The 27,951-nt window shown below is 59.8% G+C and overlaps 1 protein-coding gene across 4 annotated transcripts; it reads left to right on the plus strand.

The window, feature by feature from the left end:
- The first annotated feature begins 531 nt into the window (after positions 1-531).
- TMCC2 (transmembrane and coiled-coil domain family 2) lies at positions 532-27,951 on the plus strand. Of its 4 annotated transcripts, none has more exons than XM_074564054.1 (5): positions 532-830; positions 9,127-9,633; positions 24,492-25,426; positions 25,766-25,901; positions 26,571-27,951. In XM_074564054.1, the coding sequence occupies exons 1-5, from the start codon at positions 660-662 to the stop codon at positions 26,880-26,882; spliced, it is 2,061 nt and encodes a 686-aa protein (XP_074420155.1). In that variant the 5' UTR covers positions 532-659; the 3' UTR covers positions 26,883-27,951. The 4 variants fall into 4 exon arrangements, with proteins under 4 accessions (XP_074420155.1, XP_074420156.1, XP_074420157.1 ...); XM_074564055.1 differs by lacking the exons at positions 532-830; positions 9,127-9,633 and adding exons at positions 13,986-14,168; positions 16,298-16,449; XM_074564056.1 differs by lacking the exons at positions 532-830; positions 9,127-9,633 and adding exons at positions 13,986-14,168; positions 16,307-16,449.

A 27,951-nucleotide genomic window follows, 5' to 3' on the forward strand; every position in this document is an offset into this window, starting at 1 on the left:
GGGGCAAAGGGGGAGGAGGCCGGGAGGACCCCGGGAGCGTGGCGTGCCGGGAGTTGTAGTTCCCCCGGCGCAAAGGCGGCTGCGCGCCGCGCGGGGCACTCCGGGAGTCGTAGTCCCGTCAAAGCTCCCCCGGCGACACGCCCGCCACCAGGACGGCCCCGCTGCACGGTCCGCGCACTGCGGAGCTGCGGCGGGATCCAGCGCGGGGAAAGTGAAACAAAAAAAAAAAGAAAAGAATTTTAAAAAATTATATTTAAAAAGGGAAACGCGAAGGCAGGGGGGCGGCGCGGTGTCGCTCCGTCTCCGCGCTGCGCGGAGCGGCGCGGCCGGGGGCGGTGGGCCCGGCCGCACCGCGCGCCGCGACAGCTCCGCCAATCGCCGCCGCCCGCCCCGCCCACCGCCCGTCGCCATTGGTCAGCGCGGCCGCCACTCAGGCCCCGGCGGCGGCGGCGGCGGCGGGGATGCCGGTGCCGATGCCGGCGGGCGCGGAGCCGCCGCCGCGGCGCGGAGCCGCCGCCCGGCCCGGGCACGGCGGGGCAGGCGCGGGCGGGGCTGGGGCACGCAGCCCCCGGGCGCCGCAGCGGCCGCCCGGGCGTCGCCCGCCGCTGCCGCCGCGGCCGTAGGCGCCCCCACCTTCCCGGGGGAAACGGCGCACCGGTATGAAGCGGTGCCGGTCGGACGAGCTGCGGCAGCCCGAGGAGGAACCCGGCGCCGCGGGGGAGCCGCCCGGCCCCGCCGCCATGGAGGCCAAGCCCGGGGAGGCGGCGGCGGCGGCGGCCCCCGAGGCGAGCGCTGTCCCGCCGCCGCGCACCAAACCCCCCGACCTGAAGGTGAGCGGCGGCGGCACCGGCCGGCGGGAACCAGTGGGCTGGCAATGGGGCGAGCATCCCGGTGGGGTCACCGGAGGGTCAACAGTGGGGTTACCGATTAGGCAAGCAGCCTATGGCGTTACCATTGGGGTTACCGGCGTGGTGAGCACCCGTGGGGTGTACGCCTTGGTGGGGTACCACCACCCCCACCCTGGTCCCCACTCTGCTACAGGTGTGACCTTGGAGGATGCAGGATGGCCCCAGGATGGGGATGCTCCTGGTATGGGGATGGCCCCAGTCTGGGGATGCTCCTACAATGGGGATGGTCCCAGTCTGGGGATGCTCCTGGGGTGGGGATGGTCCCAGAATAAGAATGGTCCCAGTCTGGGGATGCTCCTGGGATGGGGATGCTCCTGGGATGAAGGTCCCAGAATAAGAATGGTCCCAGGTTGGGATGCTCCCAGACTGGGGATGCTCCTGGACTAGGGATACTCCCAGGGGAGGCTATGCCCCTGGGATGTGGGTGGCCCCACAGCGGGCCACCGGACCACCTCCCAGGCTTGAGATGCCTCGTGGTAGTCTTGCACAAGCATGCACAGGGCTGGGCATTGCCGAGGCCGTGGCCCTGCTGCAGCCTGGCCACCAAGAGCAGTGATAATAATAGGGCAAACGTGGGAGAGGCGGGAGGACCCTGGTGACGCCACCCACCCTTGCCAAGGGGGCTGCGGGCTTGGGGGTTGCACCCTGGGGTGGGTCTGGGGCGGGCTGCCATCACCCAAGCAAGATTTTTGGGGTAACAGGGCTGTCCCCCTGCTGAGGGGCTGAGCAGACCTCGGTAAATAACAGCCGGAGTCACCTCAGCGTGGGGGAGATGCTCGGGGGACGCCAGCCGCGCTGCTGGGATTAGTGCTGCGGCAGCCGGGAAGCGCCGGTGTATAAATGGCCCCGAGGCTGCTCCTCCTGTGCCTTCGGGCTGTGTCCAGTTAATGAGGAAAACAAGTTACGCGGCACTGCAGCGCTGCGGGAGCGAAGGGAGCCGGTCCCCGGCGGCAGGGCGCGGGCAGGGATGCGGGCAGGCAGGACGGGGCGGTCCCGGGTGAAATTGGGCAGAAATTTCCTGTGGGATTGGAAGCAGAGCAGCTCTGAGCCCCCGCTGTTCAACAGGGTCCCGCTGGCGTGGCTGCGGTGGGGTTTTTATGTTGCAGAGATGAATTCTCTGCTCGTAACTTTGGTGTTTTCAGGCGCTGCAGCGCGTCGCGGCCGCGGGCAGAGCGTGCTGGTGGCAGAGCTGTCAAAGGCGGTTGCACCGGGATGGGATGGAGGTGCTGCTTCCACTCTTTGTTTTCAAAAAGACCTAGACAAAAGCAGAAAATGTCCCTGGTCACCCAGGGGCAGCCTGGCATCCAGGATGGAGATCCTTGTTGTGGAGCTCCCCAGCCTTCCACTTGGCCTAGAAGGTCTTACCGGTACGGTCAAGGTCACGCGGGAGCTGGGAAGCATGGCCAGGATTGCCAGGCTGCTGCTGTGCCTGCGTGCATCCCTTCCAGAAAGGCAGACAGGAAATAAAACCCCCCATTCCCGCAGGACAACTTGTCTGCTTTAAGCACAAGAAGCCCCACGGGCGCAGGATGCTGCTTGCTGCCACACGCGGTGCCTTTTCCTCGATGCCCGAGCCGCGGCTCCTGCTCCTGAGGCCGTTTTGGCTTTGCTGACGTGATGTACAGCTGCTGCCACTAAAAACAGCTGGAGGGGAGAGCCCTGTGCCAGGAGAAGGCAAATCCCTCAGGATGTGGTGCTCGGGGCCACGCAAGGCTTGGTGGGGTGGGACACCCTTACCTGGAGGAGGCTTGACTTGCCTTGGCCAAGGTGATGCTTCTCACCCGCATCATCTCCCAGCCTCTCTCCATCCCACCTGGGGCCCTTTTCACCCGCGCAGGGGTGGGAACGTGGGGCAAAAGGAGCCGCAGCTGGTGATGGGGATGGCCACCAGGCCAAGTGTTCCGTGGTCGGCACGTCCAGCCCTGAGCTGGAGCTCAGCCCGGTCTGCAGCCCGGTCCAGCTCGCAGCAACAGCGGTGGCCAAATGCCCATTGATTTTATCGATGCAAGCACGATGCCCTAATGCAGGTTTGCTTCGCGATGCTCACCTTTAACGCATTTGTAGCTCAGCAATTAATTGCCTGCATGGAGTGAGTCCTCAAACTTGCTTCGCCAGGCAGAACGCATGAAAAATTGCATCTCGGTGCTGCCCGCAGCTTCCGCGGCAGAGCCGGGCACTCTGTCTGGCCCCGCCACAGACACCGCCGATTCAACCACTTTGCCTCCTGTTGCTACAATTGGTGGCATCATTAATATAATCTTAAAGTTTTCCTGCCCCAAATCCCCGTCTGGAGCCGCACTACGGTGGGGTGGGTTCAAACAAGCCGGTCCTTGTCCCCGGGCTGGCATGGTGCCACACACCCAGGCCTGCAGATCCATCTCCCCGTGGACACTGAACAGGCATCAGACGTAAACTTCAGTTTGCTGCCAGCCGAAGACGGATTTGAGCTGGCAACCTGGAAACAACAGGCTGCCTTGTGTCATCTCCATCCCCTAACCCCGGCAGATCCACGGCAGCTCCGCATTCCACAGCCCCGGCTCCAGCTTCTTTGCCGAGAGCGAGGGCTCCATTAGGGGAAAAAAGAAGAAAAAATAAAAAAAGTTCTGGCAAGGAGCAAGCAGATGCGTGACACACAGTTCTGCTCAAAAATATGTTGGGTGGCAGGGATTTCTGTGCTCTGCAGCAGAGCGACTGGATCCATACAAAACACTGCAGAAGGAGACATCCAGCTTCCCGCGGCTGCCCGGGGTGTCCCACCACCAAGGCATTCACCGCTTGGTCCCACTCCCGCTTTCCCAGAGCATCTCAGCGCTGAGCATTTGCCCTGGGTCTCTCTCTCTCTCTCTGTTTTCCCAAATGGGCTGATCTGGCCAAGGGCCGAAAGTTGAAGCCTGACATCATTTCCCTCTCCAGTTTCACGATCTTGGTCTCCATGGTTCCCACCTTTCCCTCCTTTGAACCCGAAAGCCAAGATCAGCAGGAGCCCAGAGGCACTGACCTGAGCCCTTCCCTCTTCCCAGGGCCTGATCCAAACCCCACATCCATGGACAGAAAGCTTCCCCTGGCCTTCCTGGAGCTGGAGAACCTCTCCTGGAGCTGGGGAGCCTCTCCTGGGGAGGAGGGAGATGAAGGACAAGGGGAGGTCCCTCCATGGGATGTGCAGTCCCCAGCACAGGTTCTGCCCTGAGCCATGGGGTTGGGACAGGGGTGGCTGGAGGGGACGTGGTGAAGCTCTTTGTTTTTTCCAAAGGTCCCTCGCTATGAGTGGACAGGTCTGGGGGTGGAGACCCCTGATGCGGTTCAGAGGCCCCCCCATGGTGGAGCCCATGCAGACTGCTCGCTGCAGGGAGGATGCGGAGGACTCCTCCTCTCCGTAAAGGTCGCCAGCCCCTGTTCTAAACCCTCAGGTACATTTATATTTAATCCCTCGCACGAACAATTTTCCAGGCATATTTTGGTCTTGAAAGGACACTGCCAAGGTGAGCCGGCTCCCCTGCGGATAGTGGGATGGAGCTGTTGTCAAGCAGCTCGAGCAGGAGCAGCGCGGTCCCTGGAGCGGCCGCATCCATCATCTCCCCGGGGCATTGCTCATCAAAAGTGCTCCGGCTGCAGGCAGGGACCCCAGCGGGTCCCCGTTGCAGAGCTGCAAGCTGGGACCCCCCGGGAGAGGGGACCCCCCCCCCCGGGCAGGGTGCAGCCAGAAGGACAGCATGTTTCCCTGGGGTTTGTGCCAGGCGCAGTGGAGGGACAAGAGCTGGGGCTGGGGTGCGCTGCCCTCCCGGGAGCAGTGCCGTGCTTCTCACGCTCACGAGACCAAGCGTTCCGTGCCCAGCCACCTACGGGCCCAGCCCCCCCAGATCTGAGCCCCCAGGGTCCCCATCCTCGCTTCCCACCAAATTTCAGCTCGCAGCATCCCCGCCGTCAGTTCGGGAAACACAGAGGTGACAGACGTAGGAGAAGCGGTCGTGGGCTGCCACTCGCTGCGTTATTCCCCCGGGAACACATCTGGCTCCTCTCGGCACCGGCAGCAGAGATCTCGCTCTGCAAATGCGACCTGAGGTTGGGACCTCATGGGGGTCCACAGCCCCCCCAGCCAGACCCACACCAGTGCCAGCCCCACAGAAGTTATTCCGGAGAGCGTTTAAGGAGCTGCGTGTCACTACAGCGTTTTGGTAGTGCATTAAACAACATGACTAACGGTTGTCACATGTTTGTTCTCTCATCCTGTCGTCGGGAGGAGAAGCGTGTGCGGGGGAGTGCTTTATTTTCCATTTTAGAACATCTATACATTTTCCTTGGCCTTTGTGGCAGCGGGAGGAGCGGCAGAACCGGGGCTCGGGATGCTGGTGTGAGATAGGGCTGTGAGGGGCAGCCGGGCTGGCTGCCACCCTGGGGGACATCCCTGTCCCCAGCCTGGCCGCCGGCAGTGGGGTGATGGTAGGACCCCCTTGCTGGGGACCCGTGGGAGGAGCAGCTGGAGTAGGCAGCAGCAGGACTAGAAACCCCATGTCTGCGGGGCTGCAAGCTGCTCAGTGGCGTGGCCTTCCCCATCTCCCCACTGGGGGAATGGCTTCCCCCTGCCTTAAAATATGGAGTGCTGTAGGATGGGATGGGATGGGACAGGATGGAACAGAATGGGATGGGATGGGACAGAATGGGATGGGATGGGACGGGATGGGATGGGATGGGATGGGATGGGATGGGATGGGACCGGACAGAATGGGATGGGATGGATGGGACGGGACAGAATGGGATGGGATGGGAAAGAATGAACTGGGATGGGATGGATGGGACGGGACAGAATGGGATGAGACAGGACAGAACAGAATGGGGTGGGATGGGACAGGATAGGACAGGATAGAACAGGATGGGATGGGATGGGATGGGACAGGACAATCTTCCCCTGTGTCTGTGCAGTGCCTCCAAAGGGCTGCAGAGTCTTGGCTGGAGCCTCTGGGCAGGGATATAAATAATTAATAATAACAATAATTGAGCAGGACTTCGCAGCGTGCAGCTGTGCTATAAGGTCACGGCAACAAGATCCACTCCTTGTGCATCTGAAAGCCGAGTAAGAGGTTTGGATGTTGGGGCAGAGCTGGAAAACCATTTAGTGAGAAACTGGGCGGTTTCAAGCCACGTGGCCATTTGGCAGCGACAGGAACACCGGCCCCGGAGAGCCCGGAGCGGGACTGGGGATGCGCATTCCTGCCACAGCGGGCAGGGACAGCCCCTGGGGCTCCCACGGGGACATTGCCAAGCAGCAGCGTCCCAGACAAAACAGTCATCTGAGTCACTGTTTTCATGCAAGATATGTTGGTTTGGGTTAAAATGGGATTTTTGGCTCTTGTCTTGTCCCCGCAGTATCCCCACAGGGCTGAGACTCTGCTCTCGGTGCAGGCAGGGTGGTGGGATGGGTACAGGGGGGGTTCACGCAGCCCCCTCCTGGTTTCTCACATTTTAGCGATTACTTTTCATCAGCGGATAAAGAGGTAAGAAGGAGGCAGAGGGTGCGACCGTGCTCAGACAAACCTTGTGCCTTGGGCTTGACCCCGCTGCCGCCGCCGCCGGCAAGAACTGATCCTCTTACGGGGGACGGGATGCAGGAGCTGCTCCTTTGAAGTCCATGGAAACAAGTCCTCGCCGCCGAGCAGGAGACCCTGGCCGCATTAACGAAAAAGACAAAAAAAATAAAGATATTTTCCTATTAATCTTAGTGTTTTACAGCTGTCTACAATGAGAAATTAATCTCCGTATCCATTGCATCAGTTATTAAGCAATGGCTGTTCCAAAACAGCCCGTGCAGACGCTCTGTTCTGAGCCACGAGTAGTTTCGTGCCAGAAAAATGCCTCTGCTTTGGAAGTGCAGTAATATCCCGGAGTCGTATAAGAAAAGAGAATTTTTACATCAGCAAATTCTCTGCAACAGCCGTTGCAGAACGGCTCGCTCGTGGTGACCGCTCCTGACAGCTCTTTAGTGCAGAGAAGCCTTCTGCTTTAGCGCCGATGCGGTGGGGGTTCAAGCCCAGGACAGCAGGGCTGGGATCCCTCTTTTTGCTTCCCTCCCCCTTTTTCCCATGCCGATCCCTTACTGTCCCGCCGGGAGCCCTACCTGCAGAGCCCAGGAAAAGTTCTTTCAGGAAAACTTGGAAAGGGCCTGAGGAGGGTTTCTTTTAAAAGGTGAATTTCTCCCAGATGGAGCTGTTGGGCCAAGAGCCCTCTGAGGGCGGCTGGCTTCCACCTCCACGCCGGTGCTGGAAAAACATCCTCTCCTTTATTGCCGGCTTCGCTTTTGCTTTGTTTTCATTACCCTCAAGGAAGGGAGTTGGTCGTTCCTTTTCTCTTGGACCTTCTAAAGGACAAACTGTGCATCGGAGGGTATGCCATACCCTTGATGGCAGAAGTCTGTGGGTTTATAGTTATTACCTATCTAATGCTGCCTCTGTTTCCATAGAGACTCTATAAATAGAATAAAATTTAAATCACTATTTCCTGAAGTAGCAATTTGGCACCGTAGATTTATTATATATTTCCTAGGAAAAAGCAAAAAGATAGACATTTTCATTATGAATGGATAATGGAAGGATTAAAGGATTTGCCTATAGCGTTTAGTGACACAGGATCTAATTGCTGATTCCTCGTCAATATTACAGGTGTGATGAGAATTAGGCCCTTATGGATTTGGACCTTGTGGCTTTAATGTCTGGGATTTTTAGGGGATGGAGTCCTTTCTGTATGGCCATGAAATCCCCCAGAGTCTGCAGCTCCCGGCGGTCGTGTCTCAAACATCACTTTTCTAAAAGCCGGGGTTTTTGCCGAGTGTCCGCCAGGGCTGTAAGTAGCTCCCAGTTCTGTGCCCGCTTCACGCTGGTTTTCAAGCATGAGTTAATGGCAGCGCCACTGTTACGGGAAGCAGCGTCCCACGGGAGAGCCCCAGCCACAGTAAATCCATGGTGAAATGCCCCTGGACGTCAGCAGGGTCAGGACTGGCGTCCTCGAAGGTGGGGTGCTCGGCTTAACTCCAAAACAGAGACAGAGAGCAACAGTGCAGACTCCTGCCTTGTGGTCTGCCAGGTTCCCAGTAGCTGAGGCTGCCTCGGGAGCCAAGAGGATCTCTCGATGTCCCAGGATCATTTACTTGCTGCCTGGGAGCCGCAATGGACCAGGGATCAGGGATCTGCTGAGCCCTTTGCAGATGCCGCCCGCGATGCTGCCCCCCTGTTGGATCACACACAGGGGGTTGCAGAGGGCACCCAGCCAGAAATCTCCTGGGGATGCAAATCTGGGCATTCCAGTGACTGCAGGGAAAGTGCTCCGGGGCTGACCTGGCTGTAATCAAGAGCACGATCTGTTCCACCATCCATATTGCATGACTTCGCCGCGGCTAGCATCCACCCCGTTTCCCAGGAGCCGTTACGAGAAAAGCCATGTGCTCTGTGGGAACGGGAGTCTCGGCCCCCTGGGAGAGAGAGACCCGGGGGTACCGGGGGGAGCAGCGTGTCCCCATCTCCTGCTGGAAAACGGTTGCTGCCCAGCGGGGACTGGATTTGGTGGCACTGGGCCAGGAGCTGCGGTTTCACCCAGCCTGCTCCGTGCTGCACTCGGAGGCCATGGAAAATCCCTCCCCAGTGAAAAGCCCTCCCTGATCCTTCCTGGAGCAGGTTTCGGAGAGCAGGTGGCTCCTGGCAGCGCGTCGGTGGCCCAGGCTCCAAGGCTGGGAATAACCCTGTTGTTTTTAGCTAGGGAAAAGGCTGCTCCATCCCCGCTGCCCGCCGGGTCGGGGTCTCTGCACAGCGTCTGGCCTTGGCTGCAGCAGGGACCCTCCTCCCTCCATTGCTCGGAAGGGTCTTTCTGCTCCTCTTGCTACTTTTAGTGCTCATCGGAGACCTCCTCCGGCGTGGGGAATGCTGTTGGAGCTGCATACCTGAGTCGTCCCGAGCCACCATGCTCAGCCCTGTGTGCCATCAAATGGCCACAAACGCTTCATACTTTTCCACGGGTATGAAGTGCAGCGCTGGCAGCAGGGCTTGGTCCCTTCTGCAGATCCCTTTGGGCTGGTGGGGGGTCCCCAGAGCCCTCCCAAAGCTCTTTAAGCCCTTGAGCTCGGTGTTTTGGGTCACTGCTAGCGTGGGCATCGTCCATCAGAGCTGCGTGTGCCAAAGTGGGGCGATGCCGTCCCTTCCTGACAGTAACAGGGGTTGTTTTCTCTCCTCTCCTGCAGAAAATCCAGCAGCTGTCCGAAGGGTCCATGTTTGGCCATGGCCTGAAGCACCTTTTCCACAGCCGCCGGCGGTCGCGGGAGCGGGAGCACCAGAACTCGCAGGACTCGCTGCCGCCGCATTACGGCATGTCTGACCACGACTCCCCCGACGAGAAGGAGCGGTCCCCGGAGATGCACCGCGTCTCCTACGCCATGTCCCTGCACGACCTCCCGGCGCGTCCCACCGCCTTCAACCGGGTGCTGCAGCAGATCCGCTCTCGCCCCTCCATCAAGCGCGGCACCAGCCTGCACAGCGGCAGCCGGCGGGCCAAGAGCGGCTCGCTGGAGCCCCAGAAAGGGAGCCCCCACCTCGTCCGCAAGGCCCCCCAGGACAGCAGCCTCACCGCCATCCTGCATCAGCACCAGGGCCGCCCCAGGTCCTCCTCCACCACCGACACTGCCATCCTCCTGGCCGAGAGCGGGGCCGTCTACCTGCTCACCGAGGACACCGAGTGCCTGGCCGATAAGGTAGGGCTGGCACGGGGACACCCCGGGGTGGCTGGGGGCATGAGCCCACGCCGGGGAGCCAGGGCAGGACTGGGTGCAGAGCACCCCAAAGTGCTGGAGACCATCCCTCGGGACAGCGCTGGTGGCACTGGGTGAGCAGGATGGCGGACGGCAGCCCCTGCCTGGGAGCAAGTCGGGTCCAGAGGCGGCTGGGGTTGATGCTCCTCTCACGGGGATGTGAAGGCAGGGATATACCCCAGTCTGATTCCCAGATCGGGATTTGAGGAGGCGAGAAAGGGACCTGGCAAGAGCTCTGTGCCAGTGGGGTGGGACCCCCGGCGCGGGGTCGGAGGGGACCCCAGGTGTCTACAGGGACTCGGCCAGACGGCTGCAAATTGGTCCCGTCTGAAGCGATTTTTAAACCGCTCTGTGCAGAGCTAATTGAGAGGATGGTATTTCCATCTAGCGTTTAGCCCCGTTAATTATGAAACAGCTGAGATTAGCGCTGCGGCATGGCTCGCTGAGGACAAGGTGCAGGCGGTGGGCGGTGCTCCGGGTGCCAGTGGGATTCCCCGTGTCGGCTTCTCTCCTTGGCCTTTGGAGCTGGGGGGGTGTCACATTCTGAAACCACTCTCTGCAGCCCTGAGGGCTAGAAGCATCCTCCTATTTCATTTTATTTTATTTTTTTTAACTTACCTGAAAATACCAGCAGTGAATTGGCAAAGCAGTAGGGGACACAGCCAGGCAGGCTCCAGCCGCCCGTGGGGGCTCTTGGCTGGGTGACTTTTACGGGAATAGCTGTGTAATAGGGTGGCAGTGGCCGGGCAGAGCTGTGGGGGTGGGCTAGCAGCGGGGGTGTCAGCTCCGTGTGCTCCTCCCAAGCAGAGGGACCCAGCGGGCGCAGGGGCTGGGGGCGATGCTTCCCACGCGTCCCCCCGCCAGCCACACTCCTCTCTGCTTGGCACCGAGTCTCCGAGAGGGAAATCTGACCTGGAGACTCCTGTTGCCCTCTGAGCTAATGGAAAGAGGATCAACCAGATACTTTTTCTTTCTGTTTTCGTCCGGCTGTTTCAGCGCCGAGCCGCAGCTGACGGTCGCAGCTTGCGGCAGGTGCCAGCGCTGCTCCCCTGCCACAGCCGTGCGGGGACCGGGCCACCACCGGGACGTGGGAATCTGGTCCCAGAGGACGGACACATCGTTGTATTCGCAAGAAACGGCCACCCAGGTCCTCCTCTCCCCGCTTTACAGGGTGCAGGTCAGGGCACCCCGACCCTTCCCCAGCAATCCCCGCTCCCACACTGCACCCAGACCAAGCGTCAGGGCCAGGAGCCATTCAGGTTGTTAATTTGAGCATCCGCAGCCAAAATTTCTTCCGTCTGGCCCATGGCATTGGCCTTGCAAGGAGCCCGGTCCCGCTGAGCCCTCTGGGGTTGTGGCCAAAGCTTGGAGCTAAAGCGGTTCTCAGCGGGACGGAAGCAGGCGGAGGGAGGCGAGAGCAGAGCGGGTCCCGTCCACGCACGGAGCGGCACAAAGAGCGCAGAGAGGGGATGAATAATTAACTGCATATGACACAAAGAGTAATAAGAAGAGAAACGATACTGGGGCCTTTGTGAGGCAGTGGAAAAATAACCTATTTAGAGAAAGAAGAGCTATGTGATATTCTCATGCCGTATTATTTTTCCGTAGCCCTCAGGAAACCCAGCCTCCAGCCCATGGTAAAACGGCTCCTTTTCCGCAGGGACGGACGGTGCTGCCATGCCCTGGCACCCGGCACGGCTCCGCCAGGCCCCGGCAGGCGCATTGCCACGGGGGCGTTGGGCGAGCAATCGCTTGACATCGCCTCTGCCTTGTCCTGCCCAGGGCCAGACACCTCCTCCCCATTTCACCCCCCATTTGGAAGCTGCCACCCCAGGGGCGCACAGGACTCCTCCGAAAAAGTGATTTTCCCCCCTCCAAGAAATTTCATGCTGAATTTTCCATCCGTTGCGTAAGGGCCCGAGTGCATGCCGGATTAATCCCTCGTGGGATCGCTCAGCCTCAGCAAGCGCTTTTTGAGCAGCTATTGATTTTTTTTTCATTTTTTTTCTTTTTTTTTTTTCTTAATTAGGTTCCTACAGTTTTCCCTTCCCTACCTTCACCTGCACCAGTCTCCGCACACACGGTGCCTCCCCCCGGCACCCCCTATGTCCCCCCGAGAGACGGTGGGGAGCAGACGGGGGGCTGGGGGAGACGAGTGGGACCACGGCAGGGTCTGGGCACTTGGTGCTGGGCCCTGGTTCTGGGGCTTATGGTGTAACGCAGAGGTGCCTCACTGCCCATCGTGGGGAGTATCGCCAAGCGGTAACCCCCACCCGGAGCTGGGGGGGCCAGCACAGGGCTGCCACCTGCACCACACGCTGGGGACAAGGCTTTGCTTTGCAGGGTGATGCCCACCTTGCACATATGTTCGTGCCTCCCCCCCGCATCCTTCCCCGCCGCGCTCTGCCCACCTTGTGCATGTGAAGAGCAGCTCCAGACCAGGGTGGGGTGACTCGGATGTCCCCTGCCTCCCGCTGGCAGTTCCACACAGTTGTGGACCAAGGTTTTGTCGGGTGACTCTGTTCCAAGAACCGCAGCCGGTCGGTGTTTGTTGAGCTGGGGGAGCCACTTCTCCGGGTACCAACAGCCGGGAGCACCACTGGATTTCAAGCAGCCGCTCATCGGTGCGTCCCATCACGCGTGGCTCACTTGCTTAGCCAAAGCAAGGTGGCACATTTGGGTGCACATTGGTGTTGGTGTGCCTGAGGGAGCACGTGGCCGGTGTCGGTGTTTCACACGAGGACATGCCGGCTTGCGGACACGGTGACATGTGTGACGGCGGTGGTGGCAGCGGCACGGTTGGAGCAGGGGGAGGCTGCAGGCAGGGTCCGCGTGTGGTGATGGCAGCGATGGGAGCGTGCTGGAGAGCCTTCTCCTTATCTCACTAATCTCCTGCTGGTGACCCGCCAGCGCCTTGTGGGAGAGGCGGGCAGACGCGCATTACCGGCTGGGACGGCCGCCGAGGCCCAGGCAGCAGGGTCTCCCCGCAGACCCCGGTCCCCCGCGGCCGTGGGGTCAGCCGAGTGACAGTGCTGGCGGGGCAGAGCATCCCGGGGGGACCCTCCTCCCCGTCCCCGTCGGGGAGGCCGGAGCTGGAGCGGGGCGGCCGCGGGGTTTTGTGCCTGGTGCTGCCGGGGAGCTGCGCGGACGCCTGCGGGGACTGCGGGATGGTCCACGTCCAGGTGAGCTGAGCCCCCCAACCCCGGCACCGGGGCCCCTCCGAGCCCCCGCAACCCGCACCGAGCAGCGGCGGGGGGCGAGCGGGAGGGAGCCCGGGCGAGCGGGCTGGATGCGGGGCCGGTGGCCGTTAGAGGGCAGCGTTACCGCAGCGTCCGTCTGTCTGCCCGCCCGTGCGCATCCCCCCGCCGGCTTCTCCCCGGCAGCCCGGGGGGACCCGCTCACAAGTGTCACGAGTGCGAGTGCTCAGCCCCGCCCGGCGGCGCGGCTCGGACCCGCGGAGCGTCCCCCGAGGAGGGCGAGGGGCCGGACCCTGGCCGGGCTCGCTGCCCGCCCGCCCTTGGCATCCCTCGGCAAGTGACAGCACCAGCTGCCACCGCTGCCTGCGGCCCCTGTGCCCCTCCCGCAGCCGCCTTGGCCCCCCGGCACAGATGCTTCTCCCATGAGACAAAGGAGAAGAATGGGGGACAGCAGGGGGGCTTCGTGCCACGTCTTGGCTTTGGGCTTGTGGGCCAGGCCAGCTGCTGAGTGCTATGAGCCACGCTTATTTATGGCCTCGTAGCCCAAGCGTGCTGTTTCCCTGCTCCCATCTCCTCCCCACTCCCCTGCCCCTGTGGGAGGGAGGTCTGGGGGTGGTGTGGGAGGTGGTCTGGGGTCCTGGGGCTCTGCCTTGCAGGGGGGACCTGTCCCCACAGCCCCATCCCCGCCGTCCTGCTGCCTCAAGGGCACCAGTGCTCCAAACACAGGGCAGGATTCATCCCGCTAAATTTAGATGCCTGCCGGGTCAGTGGCTATATCAGGGTGAGGCGGATTATAGCCAGCAGAGAGAAACCCACAGTTTCTGAGCATCCACCCCGGGGGCTGCTGTGGCCCATAGGCATGGAGGGGTTTGGGCGAGTGGTGGCCGGGAAGCTGCGGGACGGCTCAGCCCTTGCCCCGGTGGCTCAGGGCCGTCAGGCAAAGTTCATCTCCCCTTCCCAGACATCTGCTTTCTGGCTGCAGCGTGTCCAGCTCAGCCCTGGCTCCCTCCGGCCCCACCGGCATCCAAACGCCTTCGGTTTCAGGGCGGGGACCTGGTTTCTCACCTCCTACAGCTCCGGTTACCCAGAACTGGTCTCAGTCGACAACTGGGACAGGGACGGGGACAGGGACTCTGCGCAGTCCAGCCGGGACCCCCCAGGGTTGGCACAGCCCATGGTGGGGGCTGAGCAGCATGAGCCTGGCTCCAGCTCGGAGGGGAGATGCCCCAGAGCTGGGGACTGACCGGTAGGAAGCCGGGGTTGCTCCACGGCGCCTCTTGAGTATCCTTTCTCCTTGCGGTGGGTAAGGACATGGTGGTGGCAAGGGAGGTTAGCTCGGAGGGTGGGATGCTGGCAAGCACTTTGCTGCCCCAAAAATCCACTTTTGGTGGCACTGGGGCCAGTGATCCTAAAACCAGAAGCTTGAAGGTGAGCTCCTGAGCAGGTAGCCTGCTTTCTGGAGGTGCTGAGCACCTAAGGATCCCCAAGGAGCTGGCAGGAGCTAAGAGGATGCAGGACCTTCGGGTCTCACTGCTTTGGTTGCTGTTCCCACGTGTCTAACCCAGGCAGGGGTTTCCCCTCGCTCCCTGCCTCGGTCTCCCCAGCTGGGAACCGGGGCCAACACTTCGATACGCTGGGTGAAGCCTCTTGCATCTCTTTAGGAGGATTTGCTGACGGAGGCAAAGCACATCCTCCCCTCCCACCCAAACTCTGGGTGAGTTCTGGTGTTAAAATCCCAGAGGAAGGAGCAAAAATAGGCCAGCGGTGACTGCAAAAGTGCATAGAGGGAGCGGTGGTGTAAAGCTGCCCTCCCTCAGCCCCACGGCCGGGAATCCCCCCGGCATCCGGGCAGGGTCCCGAGGCAGGGAGCTGGGTGTGCGGAGACCCTACAAGTGCCAAGGGTTTTGGGGGCGAACTGCTGGGGGCATCACAAAACCGGAGGTGCGAGAGTGCTCGTGTCCAGGTTGGCTCCTACCTCTGTTTCCTTGCGTGTCACGGGGCAATGAGAGTCTGCGAGCGAAGGGTGCTGGTGGGAACTTGTTCCCTCACTCCCATCGGGATGGCGCTTCGAGGAGCAATTTGGGAAAAGCAGATAATAGCTGTGAAGACAAAGATACCCGAGATTGCTGCTTAATTAATTCAGGAGGAGAAGAATATCAGACTCTCGCACTGATTCACCCCCTAGCAGAAGACATCGTGTTCCTCAGCCTTCGTTGACATATGGCTGTTGTTTCCAGCCCACCAGCAGCTCCCTCTCCCCGAGAGGCAGGCACTGGGAACGCCGCCTGCCCCGGGGGGGGTTTGGGTCGAGGGGGCGGCTGGTGTGTGGGGTGGATGCCCCGGGCAGAGAGGGCAGGATTGGGGGAGCAAGGGTTCATGTCTGTCCCGTGGTCTGTCCTGCCCGTCCCCTGCCGCCGTGGGCAGGCAGATGGGTTGTAGCTGTGAGCAGGATTTGGCTCCTGAGTCAGGATGAGCAAAGCAGGGTCCTGCCTTGTGACTCTGATAGCGCCGGGCTCCTCACTCCGCGGCTCTGCCTCTCCCTGCCTTCCCCCTCAAACCCCTCCCTACACAAGCTGCTGAAAATCCCCCCCAGGCTGCCCAGGCACCCTCTTAGAGGTGTCAAAACCCAGCTGGAGCATGGGCTGGGGGTGCTGCTGGCGGTTTTCAGGCTGTGTCACCCGGCAAGCGAAATAGCAGCACCATTGCTGGAGCTCCCAGGGTTACTCCCTCCAGTAAAAACAGCAGCAGGAATTTTTCCAAAGATTCTCCAAGCGTAGGAAGGGCCATGAATGGCGTCACCCTTGAGGGACGGTCATTGAATCATCTCCACAGAGGTGTCCATCCCGATGACCTGCAAGCTTAGGGCACAAGGGACAGTCCCCGACCCAGAGAATGTGGTGTTGAATTAGGAAACACTGGTGTCCGCATGGTATGGATGGGCACAGAGTCACAGGGACTTCCCAAGCCCCCAGCAGACAGCGGGGACAGATCCTCTCCACCCCCGGGATCTGTCCGTCTGTTCCCACGCAGCCGCCTTCCACGCAGGGCTCCTCGCCGGGTGCCGTGCAGGAAGATGATCCCTGCCTGCTGCCACTCAAAGCCCCGTGGGATGGTGGCACCGTCCCAGCTCAGACTGGGGACCGAGGAACAGCAGCGGCTCGTTTGTTTGTTCTCCGCGTGGTTCGGAAGGCAGCCTGGCCAGGCAGCGCTTGGCGGTGCTGTCTGTTCTCCCAGCACAGTTGGAGGAGCAGGACCGGCCCCTGCGGCACCCAGCCTCTTCCCGCTCCCCCGGGCTCCCTCCCCGCTCGCCAGCCTGCGCTGCTTGTTCTTGGCTGCCTCAGAGCCTCCTTGTGCCTCCTCTGCGAACGCACGTCCTGCCATCCTCTGCCCCTTCGACTCCTTAACCGCAGCCATGACAGAGGGAGAGGATCCGGCCGCCTCACGGAGCACCGGCCCGGCACTTTGCCGGAGCGACCAGGGCATCCTCATGCCGGAACCACATCCTCCCGACTCCTGTCCCGGGAAAAGGATATTGCTCTTTAATTCTCTGCTGGGTGTCTTTGTAAGTACCCCCCCTCCGCTCTCCTTCCTGCTCCTAGGCACCAGCAGGGCAAGGACTCGGGATGTCCAGGAATAAGGGGTGAGGAGCAAGGTGCGAAGGCGAAGGTCAGGCTGCTGCTGGGCTTGCAAGGGTTGAGGTTTTAGCCAAGAATCCACTTGCTTTGGACACCAAAAGCACTCGGGAACGTGAGGTTAAGGAGTGGTGGACTTTGCAGGTCTCCGTCTGTATCAGCATCCTGGCTCCCCATAATCTGTACGCAGCTTTCCCAGCTCGGTAGAGGATACTAGCACAGCTTGGCTGGTCTTCCTCCTTTCCTTCCTGCTTCTCCGTGCTGAGCTCAGGCCCTGCGCATTCCCGTTAAGCCCAGCCCCAGCTGCTGCCCGTACCAGCCAGCCAAGGCACAGCCAACCCAGTCCAAAATTTGCCGTGCGTTTGCGCTGCGTCGCGAGGTGAGCTGTCTCTTGGTTGAGATGCTTGGACCAGGACTTTGTAAGCGTTCAGGGCCAGGTTCTGCACCACTCGGCACCGGCGCACAGTGAACGTGCTGTGATTTTGTGTCCGTCCAGAGATTTATTTTGCATGGGAGCTGGGGTTTATTTATTTTAAATACATTTTTAAATTTGCCTCTTACAGGCAGGCCTGGAAAACAAAGCTGCTGCTTTCTAAGCAGCGGACTACATCTCCTAAAGCAGAGCTGGTGCTAAGGATGAAGGGGAGTCCGCCACCAGCCTCTCGGGTAATTCCCTTGCAAAACCCCCACTTTTCCCACGCCGGCGGGGTTTTTGCATCGTGTGGCAGGGAGGGCCGTGCCCTCGGGAGGGGAGATGCTGCACCACTGCTCTACCTCGCCTCGCTGGGGCATCAAATAGGCGATGTTATTGCTTCTGCAACTATTTGCTAACCCTACCCTTCCCCTTGTGCTGGGGAGCTGAGACCAGGTGGTTTCCTATGACTCAAGCTGACTGAAGTCCCCAGTAAATAAAAAAAAAAAAAAATGCCCTGCGGGTCTCGGGGCAGCAAGCTGCCTGCGGAGTCTCATCCTGAGCATCCTGGTGTTTACTAAGTCCTCAATTTTTGAGGCTCCTCTGGGGAAATCCGTGCTTCTCTGTCCTCCCCCGAGGCCAGGCAGAGTCTGGCAGGTCAGGCAGGGTTTGCCCGGGGGCTGTGGGCTGGCAGGAGCTATGGGGGGCTCGGTGGGGGGACACTGCAATTACCTGCAGGCTGGGTGGACCGAGGCGCGGCGCAGAAGCGGGGCTGTGCCTGGCAGCCCCCAGAACCACGTCCCTCCGCTGCGAGTGGCCGGTGGGGAGCAGATGAGTTTCGGAGCCGGCCCCAGCTCTTCAAATAAGGGAAGTGGAAAGGAGAGCTCAGAGCAGGGAGGGTGTTTTCCAGAGTGTCTTGTGCGGCAGGGGGTTTTTCCTGCCCTGCTGAGGCTGCAGAAGGGCGATGGGAAGTGACCTCTGGCTCCTGTGCTAAAACAAGAAGTGATGTTATGAGAGATATTAAACCAAAGATGAACATCCTCTGGTAATCTGCCCCATGTCATGCCTGGAGGCATCCGCCGCCCAGGGCTTGGGCAGGCTGCAAAATCCACCCTCCCTGGGGCAGCTCGTTGGGATCGGAGTCCCTTCCCCGGCACGGCTGAGCACCATATGGTAGGCACAGCTCATTTCTGCTCCTGGTGGGTTTCACTTACCGGAGAATCTGCTCTTCTCTGTGCCTTTCATCATGGACGATACCACAACCCACTGCCAGTGCCTGCAAACGGCGGGTGGGTGCGCGGGGAAGGGGCTCAGCGCTGGCACAAAGGCTGCGCGGGCAAACTCCCAGGCAGATGGGGAGGGGGGGCTTTTGCCTATGAGATCCTGTGGTCCTGAGGGGACAGACCGAGAAACGTGGGAGCTGCTGACAGCTCGTTGTGTAGAAGCAACTCCCATAGGGGTTCTGTGGCCTGTGGGGATGCCCGGGTCAGCACGGGGCTGTGCTGTCCCCGGGCTGGGCTGCTGGGACCAGCCACGTCCCTCCAGCGCCGCTTCCCCACTGCAGGGCCAGCAGCCAAGACCGGTTTAGGAAGACGGCACTGTCGAGCTGAGTTGTGTGGTTGATGCAGCCTGTCCCTTGCTCCCAAAGCACCGTCTCACACAAATACCTGCTGGGCGCAGTGACACGGCTGGGGATGCCCTGGGCAGGGTGCCCTGCACGGAGCCAGTGTCACAGCGGTGGGAGCTTGGGCTAGAAGGGGACAGGGATTTTAGTTACCAGTGTTGAACTGCGCTTTGCCAGCTTCGCATCACAGATTGGTCCATGATGGGCTGCTCTGCCTCCTCCCCAGTACCGGCACACGGAGAGCTGCGAGCGTGGGCACCGGTGCTGGAATTGGTCCAGGAGGGTCCGTCAGCGCTGGGCTAAAGGATGGGGGGATTCGAGGAATCCCATTCCCTGCTCAGAGCAGCCCAAGTGGAGGCTGTTGCTTCTGTGCCTGTTTCCTCCTGTCACCCTGCTCAGCTTATCTGCAGCCACGTGTGTTCCCGCAGCCCGGCAGCGCCAGCAGCCCACGGAGCCCCTGCCCCAGACCTGCCCGAGCCAATGCCTCCTGGAAGGAAGATCTTCTCGCAGGGAGGCTTCGCCGCCATGGCAAGGGCAGTGTCTGTGGCCAGGTTTAGGGGAGCTCACATTTGCAGGATACAGGGGGACCGAGACCTGGGGGTGGTACTTTTATGGAGCTGTCGAACCAAACTTTTCAAACCCATCCATGCCAGGCCAGGTTGATTTTGGCGCTACTCACCCCAGCTGCTACACCCAGGCAGGGCTGTGCTGGCTGAGCACCGCGGGGTAGCTCAGAGGTGCAGCCTTGCACCCAGAGCCTCTCCAACATCGCAGGTCACGCTTACAGAGCACAGAGGGACGCAGGGACAGCCTGAGAGATGATGGGAAGCGCGAGGCTGAGCGGGGCTTGGTTTGGCTCAGCTGCGGGAGCAGCACGGGCTTCCCCATTAAACATGCATCTGGGTCACCATCAGCTCATCGGTCCAGCCTGTACAATTCAACGTGTGGCTGAAAAGACTTCCTAAGCTGTTGTTGTTTTGTTGCCTTTTTTGAGAAATAACTAAAGCAGAGAGCTGCAAATGGAGCTTTCTCGTTTCACCCATTGTCTGTGGCTGCACAGATGCTCTGGTCTGTGGCCGCAGCTGGTTTGAGGTTCCAGCATCCGCAGGGCACGTCAAGGCACAGCGTAGGGCTGTGGGCTTCAGTCCTGCTTCCCTCAATCGCTCTTATCCAGGTCTGATCCTGCAGCGCTGGCCACATCGACCCTGCTCTGTGCAACCCCATGGTTTGGGCTGACTCAAACGCACAAGCTCCAGGTCTCCTTTCTCGCCCAGGGCTTTCGCTTTGGCCCCTCGCCAGCACCACTGGTCCCAGCATAAGTGCAGCGCCTGGGGGGTGACTCCAGACGGCCACCAGCTTCTGCAGAACCAGAGCCTGCTGTCCTCCCTGCTTGCTTTTCATCCATCCATCCCATTTCATATCCTTTTAATTGCACGTGAAGCATCAAACGCTTGCATCTGGCCAGTCGGCTGGATGTGTTCTCCGTGCATTGCGTGTTCTCCCGCGGCAGGATCAGGTCGGTGCAACCTTCCCCGTCGCTCTCTGTGATGTGAGCGGGTCGGCAGCGCTCCACCGGCCGGGCCCGGCTCCATCCCAGTGCGTGGCCGAGACACTACCTTGTCCCGACACAAGTGGCTGGTTCCTGGCTTTTAGCTCCCTCGGGCTGCCCCCTCCTTGCTTGGCAACTATTTTTCCCCCATGCATCGGTCCCAGCCGGGGTTTTGCTTTATGCATCCCTCCCCCTGGCCTCTCCCGGGCTTTATGTCCCGGTACGTGACACAGCAGATGACAACGGCCCGTCCCGACCCCCTGTGTCAGGGCACAGGCAGCGTGTGGAGCTGGAGGCGTGTGAATCTCCCGCCACAGGGACGAGGGGGGGGAGGTTTGCATTACAGCCCTGAAAGCTCCAGTCACTGAGAGCTGTAAACAGCTCCGGCAGATTTCCTGAGTCGGCAGACAATCCCGCTGCACCCACCGGCTCGGTCCCGACGCTGCGCTCGCTCCCTGCGTGCTCGGGAGGTCCCCAGGGACACGGGGCCAGCCCTGACGGGGGGGTTTGCAGGAGGGATCTCCTCCTCCCTGCTGCTCCCCTCAAACTTTGCTGCCGTCAGCTGCTGCTTTCCCCCCAGCCATGGCAGCCAGCGCTGCCCGTGCATCGCAGCCGGGCTCCATGCCGCGGCAGGGAGGCGGCCAAGCAGCCCACACCGACTAGCCCTGGGGAACCCGAACCCTGCCCGCGATGGAGGTAGGTCCCGGAAGCCGGTGGGGTTAGAATAAGACAACAGGGAGGATGGTGATGGGGAGAGACCCCCGCAGGGGCTTTCGGTACCTCTGTTGCTGGCGCTCGGTGAATGAAACCCAGCGGCATGATCCGTGCCAGCACAGCAAAGACCGGGTGGGAAGCTCCACTGTGCGATGAAACCCTTAACGTGCTTCCCTACGTTATGTAAGAAAAATTATTCTCAGGCTGGTAAATTAGCGGAGGCAGCTGCTGCCGACCTGTTGTGTCCGTGCAGGGATGGCACGGGAGCAGGCAGGGCACGGAGGGGGACACGGGGCTGCCTGCTTCGGTCTCTGCTGCAGGCTTGAAAGGAGGGTGGGAAGCGTGAGTCAGGGCTCCTGCTTCTATTTTCAATGCCTGGGGTGGGGAACGCGGTCTGGTGGGAATAACGGCTCTGCTCCGGGAGGCACGGGGCTGCGAACGCACGTGGGGACGGGACTGGGGACACCCAGAGCATCCCCTGTAACGCTGGGCTAATTGCAGCCACCAACCCACAGGACAGATGCTGTCCTGAATTACGCTGATCGAGTGCTCTGGGGAAGAGGGGCCGTGGAATCACCCACATTTAACGCCTGTCCCAAAATCAACCTCCCCACATCCACTGCCCACCTGCATTTCTCTGCCGGCCGTGGCCTCTTCCCCTGTGACTTTCCAGGGCCACCAAGGGCTTGTGGCACGGTGACACCCACGCTGTGGAGCTGCCGGATCAGTGCAGCAGCTCCTCGGGTCCGCCCTGCCTGCCAGCATCCCTCGACAGCTCGGTGGTACTTAGTTTTCCCATGCTTGAAGGTACATACAGTCCTTCCCATGGCCATTTTCATCTCCGTGTTGTATTTCAGCTGGCAACCATGGTCACATTTTGTAGGGAAAGTCCTCGCTTGGGGTCGATGCGGCAGAAGCCACGGCATTAGCTCATCCGCTGCGCGTCCTAGTAGGCTATAGGGTATGAAAACAGAATAGTTCAGGGCATGAGTAAGTGTCCTGAGAGCTTTGTTCTGAACTTTGCAATAATTGTGTAATTTCTTAAGAATGGGTTTAAATCCTTTCCAGGCGTGGGTGTGCCGGGACACCCACATCCCCGTGCTGGGGACACGGCCCCGGGCGAGCTGCTGGGCCCTGAGCTCCTCACCTGCCACCTGGGCTTCCTTCCATCAAACCTGCAGCAGCAAATACACCAGCATTGCATAATTGCGCCTGGCCGTGGCCCTCTAAGTACTGTTTGCTCAGCTTATTAGCTTGAGCCTTTTGCATATCTCAGCTCTCCTGGGCTGAACTCCGTTGGTAAGAATAATTTTTCTTCCTGCATTCCTCCTGCATCCCACATCAGCCCCTGCTCTCCCCTCCGAGCCCGCCTGGAAAACAGCCCTTTCATTTCGATGTTCCTACCAGAAGGTTTTCTGCATGTAGGGAAAGTGTGGCTTTTACTAATCCCCCGGTTAAATCCACCGCACAGTCATTTAGGCTTGCTGGGATTTATCAGGCAGTGTCTGTTAATACTGCAGAGATCGGTATTGTCTTTTTTTGGTTGTTGTTTTCAAAGCAATAACCTGATGTGGCTTTTCTATGGTGTGCCCTGTGCCTGCGAGAGCAGAGCTTTCAGCCGGGCTCAGGGAAAGGATTTCACCCCAGCCAGGTCAGCGGGGATGGGCAGCGTCGCATCCCTGCCGCTCCCTCCTCCATCCTGGCCTCCCCTCCCCCTGTGCTCCCAAATATACTCCCGTGAATAAATCCAAAAGACTGGCTTTGCAGGGGCAAAGGTTTGGGTGATTCCCAAACCTTTGGGTGATTCCCAAACCTTTCCCTGTTTGGAAACAAAGTTTGAGCAACTTCTCCCCTTCACTGGCCCCGTTGGGGTTTCCCGTTGCGGCCTCTCTGGTGCTGCCCTTTTCCTTTGCGGTGACCAATTTGTCCCTTACTGCACAGAGAATTGCACATCTGGGTGAAAAGCCTGTTTCCTGCTGCTGCTAATTTCTGCCCCTTGATAAGAAACCGAAGCGAAGCCCTTTGCGAGGCAGCTGAAGGGCCCAGCCCAGCTGAGGAACTAAGGATAGCCTGGCAGCGGGGTCTGAAAACTCCACCAGTTTGCTGGGCGTTTTTTTTCTTGGTTTTTGGGTTTGGTTTTTTTTGTTTTGTTTTTTTGAATAAAGTGCTGATCCGGCTCCCAGCTCTGCCCTGTGTCCCCCTGCAGGCTGGGGGCTGCAGGGTTCCCCTCTGCTCTCACCCTCCAGCCCCCTCCTCACATTACAGTGACACTGCTGCAACCGAGAGAGAAGAAAAGCCTTGGGGAAGGGGCTGGGGGATGCTCCCTCCCAGCTTGTGGTTGTCTCAGCCTCCCAAGGAGGCTGAGACCCCTGCAAGGACCCCCCACACACACACCATGTGAAGCATCAACACCCCCAGGCTCCCGGCAGGACAGCAGCGCCGAGGTGGTGGAAAAGGAGATGGAAGTAAATAAGAGGAGGGCAGCGTTTGCCCCTGCTTTCCCGAGCCCCCCGTGGGACCTGCTGCAGACGGGAGTGTTTTTATAAGCAGCATCTTGAGAACATTCCTCCCTCCCGCGCAAGGCATTTCCTGGTGATAACACATTCCTAAGTAATGATCTCGCAGCATTATCCCTATTAAAGGGTCATTCGGGGAAAGTGTGATGGAAATTAGAAATTATTCAGGTCTGCCAACAGTATTTAACTTTCAAGCAGCTCTTAATTAGAAGCCAGGAGCCATTTATACAACCACTGAGATTTGCATAAGAATCTGCATGTAAAACCCAGCAGCTGGGAAGGTTTAGTGATTTATTTTCCGAGTGGCAAAGCAGCGTGCCGGGGTTGGGGAGCAGGACCCTGGGTTGCAGCCCGGTCTCTGCCACTGATTTTAAGCGTGGCCTCAGGCAAGTCATTTCCTCTCCCAAAGCTCCGATTTTTCCGTTTGTAAAGTGAAAATCAGCGTGTGTCCTAACTCACTGGGTGGCAGCTTGTGCTTGCAGAGGGGTCTTGCAATGCCAGGTGAGAAACCTCGGAAAAGAAAGCAAAGGATTCCCTGCACCTGCAGCCTCTGGGGATCAGGAGCTGCTCCCGAGTCACCCCCAAAGTGGGGTTATGGCAGAGTTTCTCTTCAGCTGAAAAACTCCCGTGTGCACCTAGGCTAAAAGCCAAAGATGGAAAATGAGACTGAAATACCTCCGGGTTGCTCAGTCCCTGCTCTCACCGCTGGTTTGGTGGGAGATTTGATGGTGGGTTCCAGTTTTAGCTCCTTTTCCCCTGGCTGGCGCTGGGTGTCCTGCAGCCCAGAAACGCGGGTGCCCATCTCTGCCACAGAGTGAGGGCGGAAAGTCAGAGTTGAGCTCCCGGCGGCGGATGCTCCTTGCTCAAAACAATTGGCCAAAACCAGCCCCAAAACCCTAATTAATTTCTTACTGTGCCCACTAACTGGCTTTTTCCTGGGATGCCAGTGGTATGGCTGGGAAATGCTTAACCAGCTGGAAAAAAAACCAAAACAACTTCTCGCTCTTGCTCTGGTTAACTATTCTCCTGCCCAGCTCTCGCCTCCCTCTCCCTCCTCTGCCCCCCTCAGCCCCATTCCTCTCCTGCCCCCTCCCCGGGGGCTGCCTGGGCGTTCACTCCCCCTGTTGAGCATCACCCTCCTCTCTCTTTGCTCGCAGCTGGACAAGGGGGACGTGACCGCGCTCAGCCTGCCCTCCGCTGCCGGGCACGGCGATGCCGACGGCACCGTCTGCCTGGACGTCCCCGATGGCACCCCAGACCCTCACAGGACAAAAGCCGCCATCGAGCACCTGCACCAGAAGATCCTCAAGATCACCGAGCAGATCAAGATCGAGCAGGAGGCGCGGGATGACAACGTGGCCGAGTACCTGAAGCTGGCCAACAACGCGGACAAGCAGCAAGCCTCCCGCATCAAGCAGGTTTTTGAGAAGAAGAACCAGAAGTCGGCGCAGACCATCGCGCAGCTGCACAAGAAGCTGGAGCACTACCACAAGAAGCTGAAGGAGATCGAGCAGAACGGCCCTTCCCGGCAGCCCAAGGATGTCTTCCGGGACATGCACCAGGGTCTTAAGGACGTGGGTGCCAACGTTCGCTCCAGCATCAGCGGCTTCGGCGGTGGCGTGGTGGAGGGCGTGAAGGGAGGGCTCTCGGGTCTGTCCCAGGCCACCCATACCGCTGTGGTCTCCAAGCCTCGGGAATTTGCCAGCCTCATCCGGAACAAGTTCGGCAGCGCGGACAACATTGCTCACCTGAAGGACACGTTGGATGACGGGCACCCAGAGGAGGCGTCGCGGGCTCTCAGCGGCAGTGCCACCCTGGTCTCCAGCCCCAAGTACGGCAGCGATGACGAGTGCTCCAGTGCCACCTCCGGCTCGGCTGGTGGCAGCAACTCAGGGGCAGGACCCGGTGGCTTGGGGAGCCCCAAGTCCAACACACTGGACAGCCACCACAATAACTTCGACACCATCCTGGAGGAGCTCCGGGAGATCAAGGACAGCCAGTCGCACCTGGAGGACTCCATGGAGGACCTCAAGGCCCAGCTGCAGCGGGATTACACCTACATGACACAGTGCTTGCAAGAGGAGCGGTACAGGTAGGGACGGGTGGGTACAAGGGTGGCAGCATGTCTTGACCCAGCGTGGCATTTTGGGGACTATAAGGTCACCATCCTGGGCTTATCCAGCTAAGCCCTACATGCCAGGGACGTGAGGGGCTGCAGTCCCCACTGCCCTCCTCACTGCCAGACCCCCCCAGCAGCACTGCTCCCATGGAGGATCATGCAGTGCTTCCCCTTCATCAGCCCTAATCACCTACAGCCAGGAGCAGGGTGGGTCGGGGGGGCCGGGTGGTTTCCCCAGCGTCCAGGGAAGGAGGGCAGGGGGTGGCTGGGGGGACCTGTTTGCCCCAGCGTCCCTCCACCCTCCATGTGCAGGTACGAGCGCCTGGAGGAGCAGCTGAACGACCTCACCGAGCTGCACCAGAATGAAATGACCAACCTGAAGCAGGAGTTGGCCAGCATGGAGGAGAAGGTGGCCTACCAGTCCTACGAGAGGGCACGGGACATCCAGGTAGGGGAGCACAAGGGCTCAGCCCCCCACTGCACCCTCCATCCATGGGGCAAGGGGTGGGCTGGGAGGCAGGGTGGGCAAGGGGGATCCCTTTCTCTAGCCCTCTGCAAGTAAGTCCTTGCTGTGATGCTGTCACAGCAAGAAGCAGGTAACTAAGCCATGTCTCCAAAACCCCCGTCTGTGCCCCAGCGAGTCCGTGCTGTCCTGAAGTCACCAGGTGCTCATGACAGGGCACGGTTCGGGGGGGATGGCTGCAGCGCTGGGCTGTTATGAGCCACATGTGGGCCAACACTGTCAGCAACCTGATCTAGTTGAAGATGTCCCTGCTTACTGCAGGGGGGTTGGACTAGACAGCCTTTAAGGTCCCTTCCAACCCAACACATTCTGTGATTCTAACACAGTCCCAGCTGTCCCAGTTTGGGTCACCTCCCCTGCTGCAGTAGGCACCAAGACCTTCCCCGGCGCAGGCAGCGTGGGACAGGGCATGCCTCGCGCATCACACGGGCCAAGGGTCTGCAGAGGGAAACCCCTTCCCAGCTGGGGTGGTCACCGTCAACAAGGTTGGCATGCATTGGAGCGGCAAGGTCTCAGGGCATGGGGCAAGTACCAAAAGCTCTTGTGGAGCATCCCCAGAGCTGCTGGGCAGCCCTGACGTGCTGTCCCTCGCAGGAGGCGGTGGAGTCCTGCCTGACACGGGTGACCAAGCTGGAGCTGCAGCAACAGCAGCAGCAGGTGGTGCAGCTGGAAGGAGTGGAGAACGCCAACGCTCGGGCGCTGCTGGGCAAGTTCATCAACGTCATCCTGGCCCTGATGGCCGTGCTGCTCGTCTTCGTCTCCACCATTGCCAACTTCATCACCCCGCTCATGAAGACCCGCATGCGCATCCTCAGCACTGCCCTGCTCGTCCTCTTCCTCTTCTTCCTCTGGAAGCACTGGGACTCCATCACCTACTTTCTGGAGCACGTCCTGCTCCCCAGCTGATCCGCAGCCCGGCCACGGCAGCCCCAGGGGCTTTCCATTTCCCACAGAGGAGAGGGCAGGGGGGGACAGTGGTCCAGAGCCTTTGGGTTGTTTCTTCACATGCTCGGTTCGGTTGCTTTCCCGGCCCTCCATCCTCTCTGCAGCCGGCAGCAATTGCTCGGAGCGTGGTGTATTGGAGCCAGGATCTGTCAGTCCTCTGGGATGTTTGGGGAGGGCGAGATGAGGAACAAGGAGGAGTTTTGGAAGAAACTGGTAATTTATGGGGTGCTGGGCTTTTCTAGGGTTTTTGGGTTGGTTTTTTTTTTTAATGTCATTCTGTTCCGAAAGTCCATGGGAAGGAGGTCTTCTGCAGAGCTCTTCTGTCAGTGGGAAGGATTGAGCTGGACCAAACCCATCTCTGGGAGAACTTTCTGCAGAGAGAGGGGAGGCGTTAGTTGGGGCTGGAGTTTTCCCTCTCATCCTTGAAGACCAAGATGGCAAAAAGCTCAGTCCTGGGATGGAGCGAAAGCAAAGCACGTGGTGAAGGAGAAAGCGGGTCCAAGGCAAATGCAGCAGGACATGAACATCCCACCAGCCTCTCCAACCCCACCACAGCCTGGCCAGGACAGAGCAGGGCTGTGACATTGTCCCTGTGTCCCCACGGGCGCCTGGGCAGACACAGGGGACCCGATGCCGGACACAGCACCGGCACAAGCGAGATCCCCTCTGCTGTTTTCCCTTCATTTATTTATTTTCCCCTCCTTCAGCTTTAGTTGATCTGATCTTTTCAGGGACACCTGGACTTTCCAGCATCACGCCTCTGAGTTTTACAGCCTCTGCACCGTGTTGTGTGTGTGCGTGTGTGTGTGCGCGTGCGGTTTTTAATTTAATTCAAGACTCTGTTTCCATTTGTGAATCAAAGCTGGTAGAGACAGGGGGGGAGGCGAGCAGCTGCCTTCCCAGCCTCCCTGGCTCTACACAAGAGCACAGCATGCTGTCTCGGATGTTTCTTAAATTATTTCATACATATATATTTATGTAATATATCTATACACACACACACATATATATAAATATATATATAAAAGTA

Source organism: Larus michahellis, chromosome 21 (assembly GCF_964199755.1).
Source record: "Larus michahellis chromosome 21, bLarMic1.1, whole genome shotgun sequence".
NCBI classification, from domain to species: domain Eukaryota; kingdom Metazoa; phylum Chordata; class Aves; order Charadriiformes; family Laridae; genus Larus; species Larus michahellis.

What these genes read in the sequence shown, in the direction of transcription:
- TMCC2 (XM_074564054.1), top strand. Translation starts at nt 660, where the DNA reads ATGAAGCGGTGCCGGTCGGACGAGCTGCGGCAGCCCGAGGAGGAACCC. An exon ending in CCAAACCCCCCGACCTGAAG is followed by an intron (nt 831 to 9,126) that starts GTGAGCGGCGGC and finishes CCTCTCCTGCAG; the next exon opens with AAAATCCAGCAGCTGTCCGA. An exon ending in TTGCAAGAGGAGCGGTACAG is followed by an intron (nt 25,427 to 25,765) that starts GTAGGGACGGGT and finishes CTCCATGTGCAG; the next exon opens with GTACGAGCGCCTGGAGGAGC.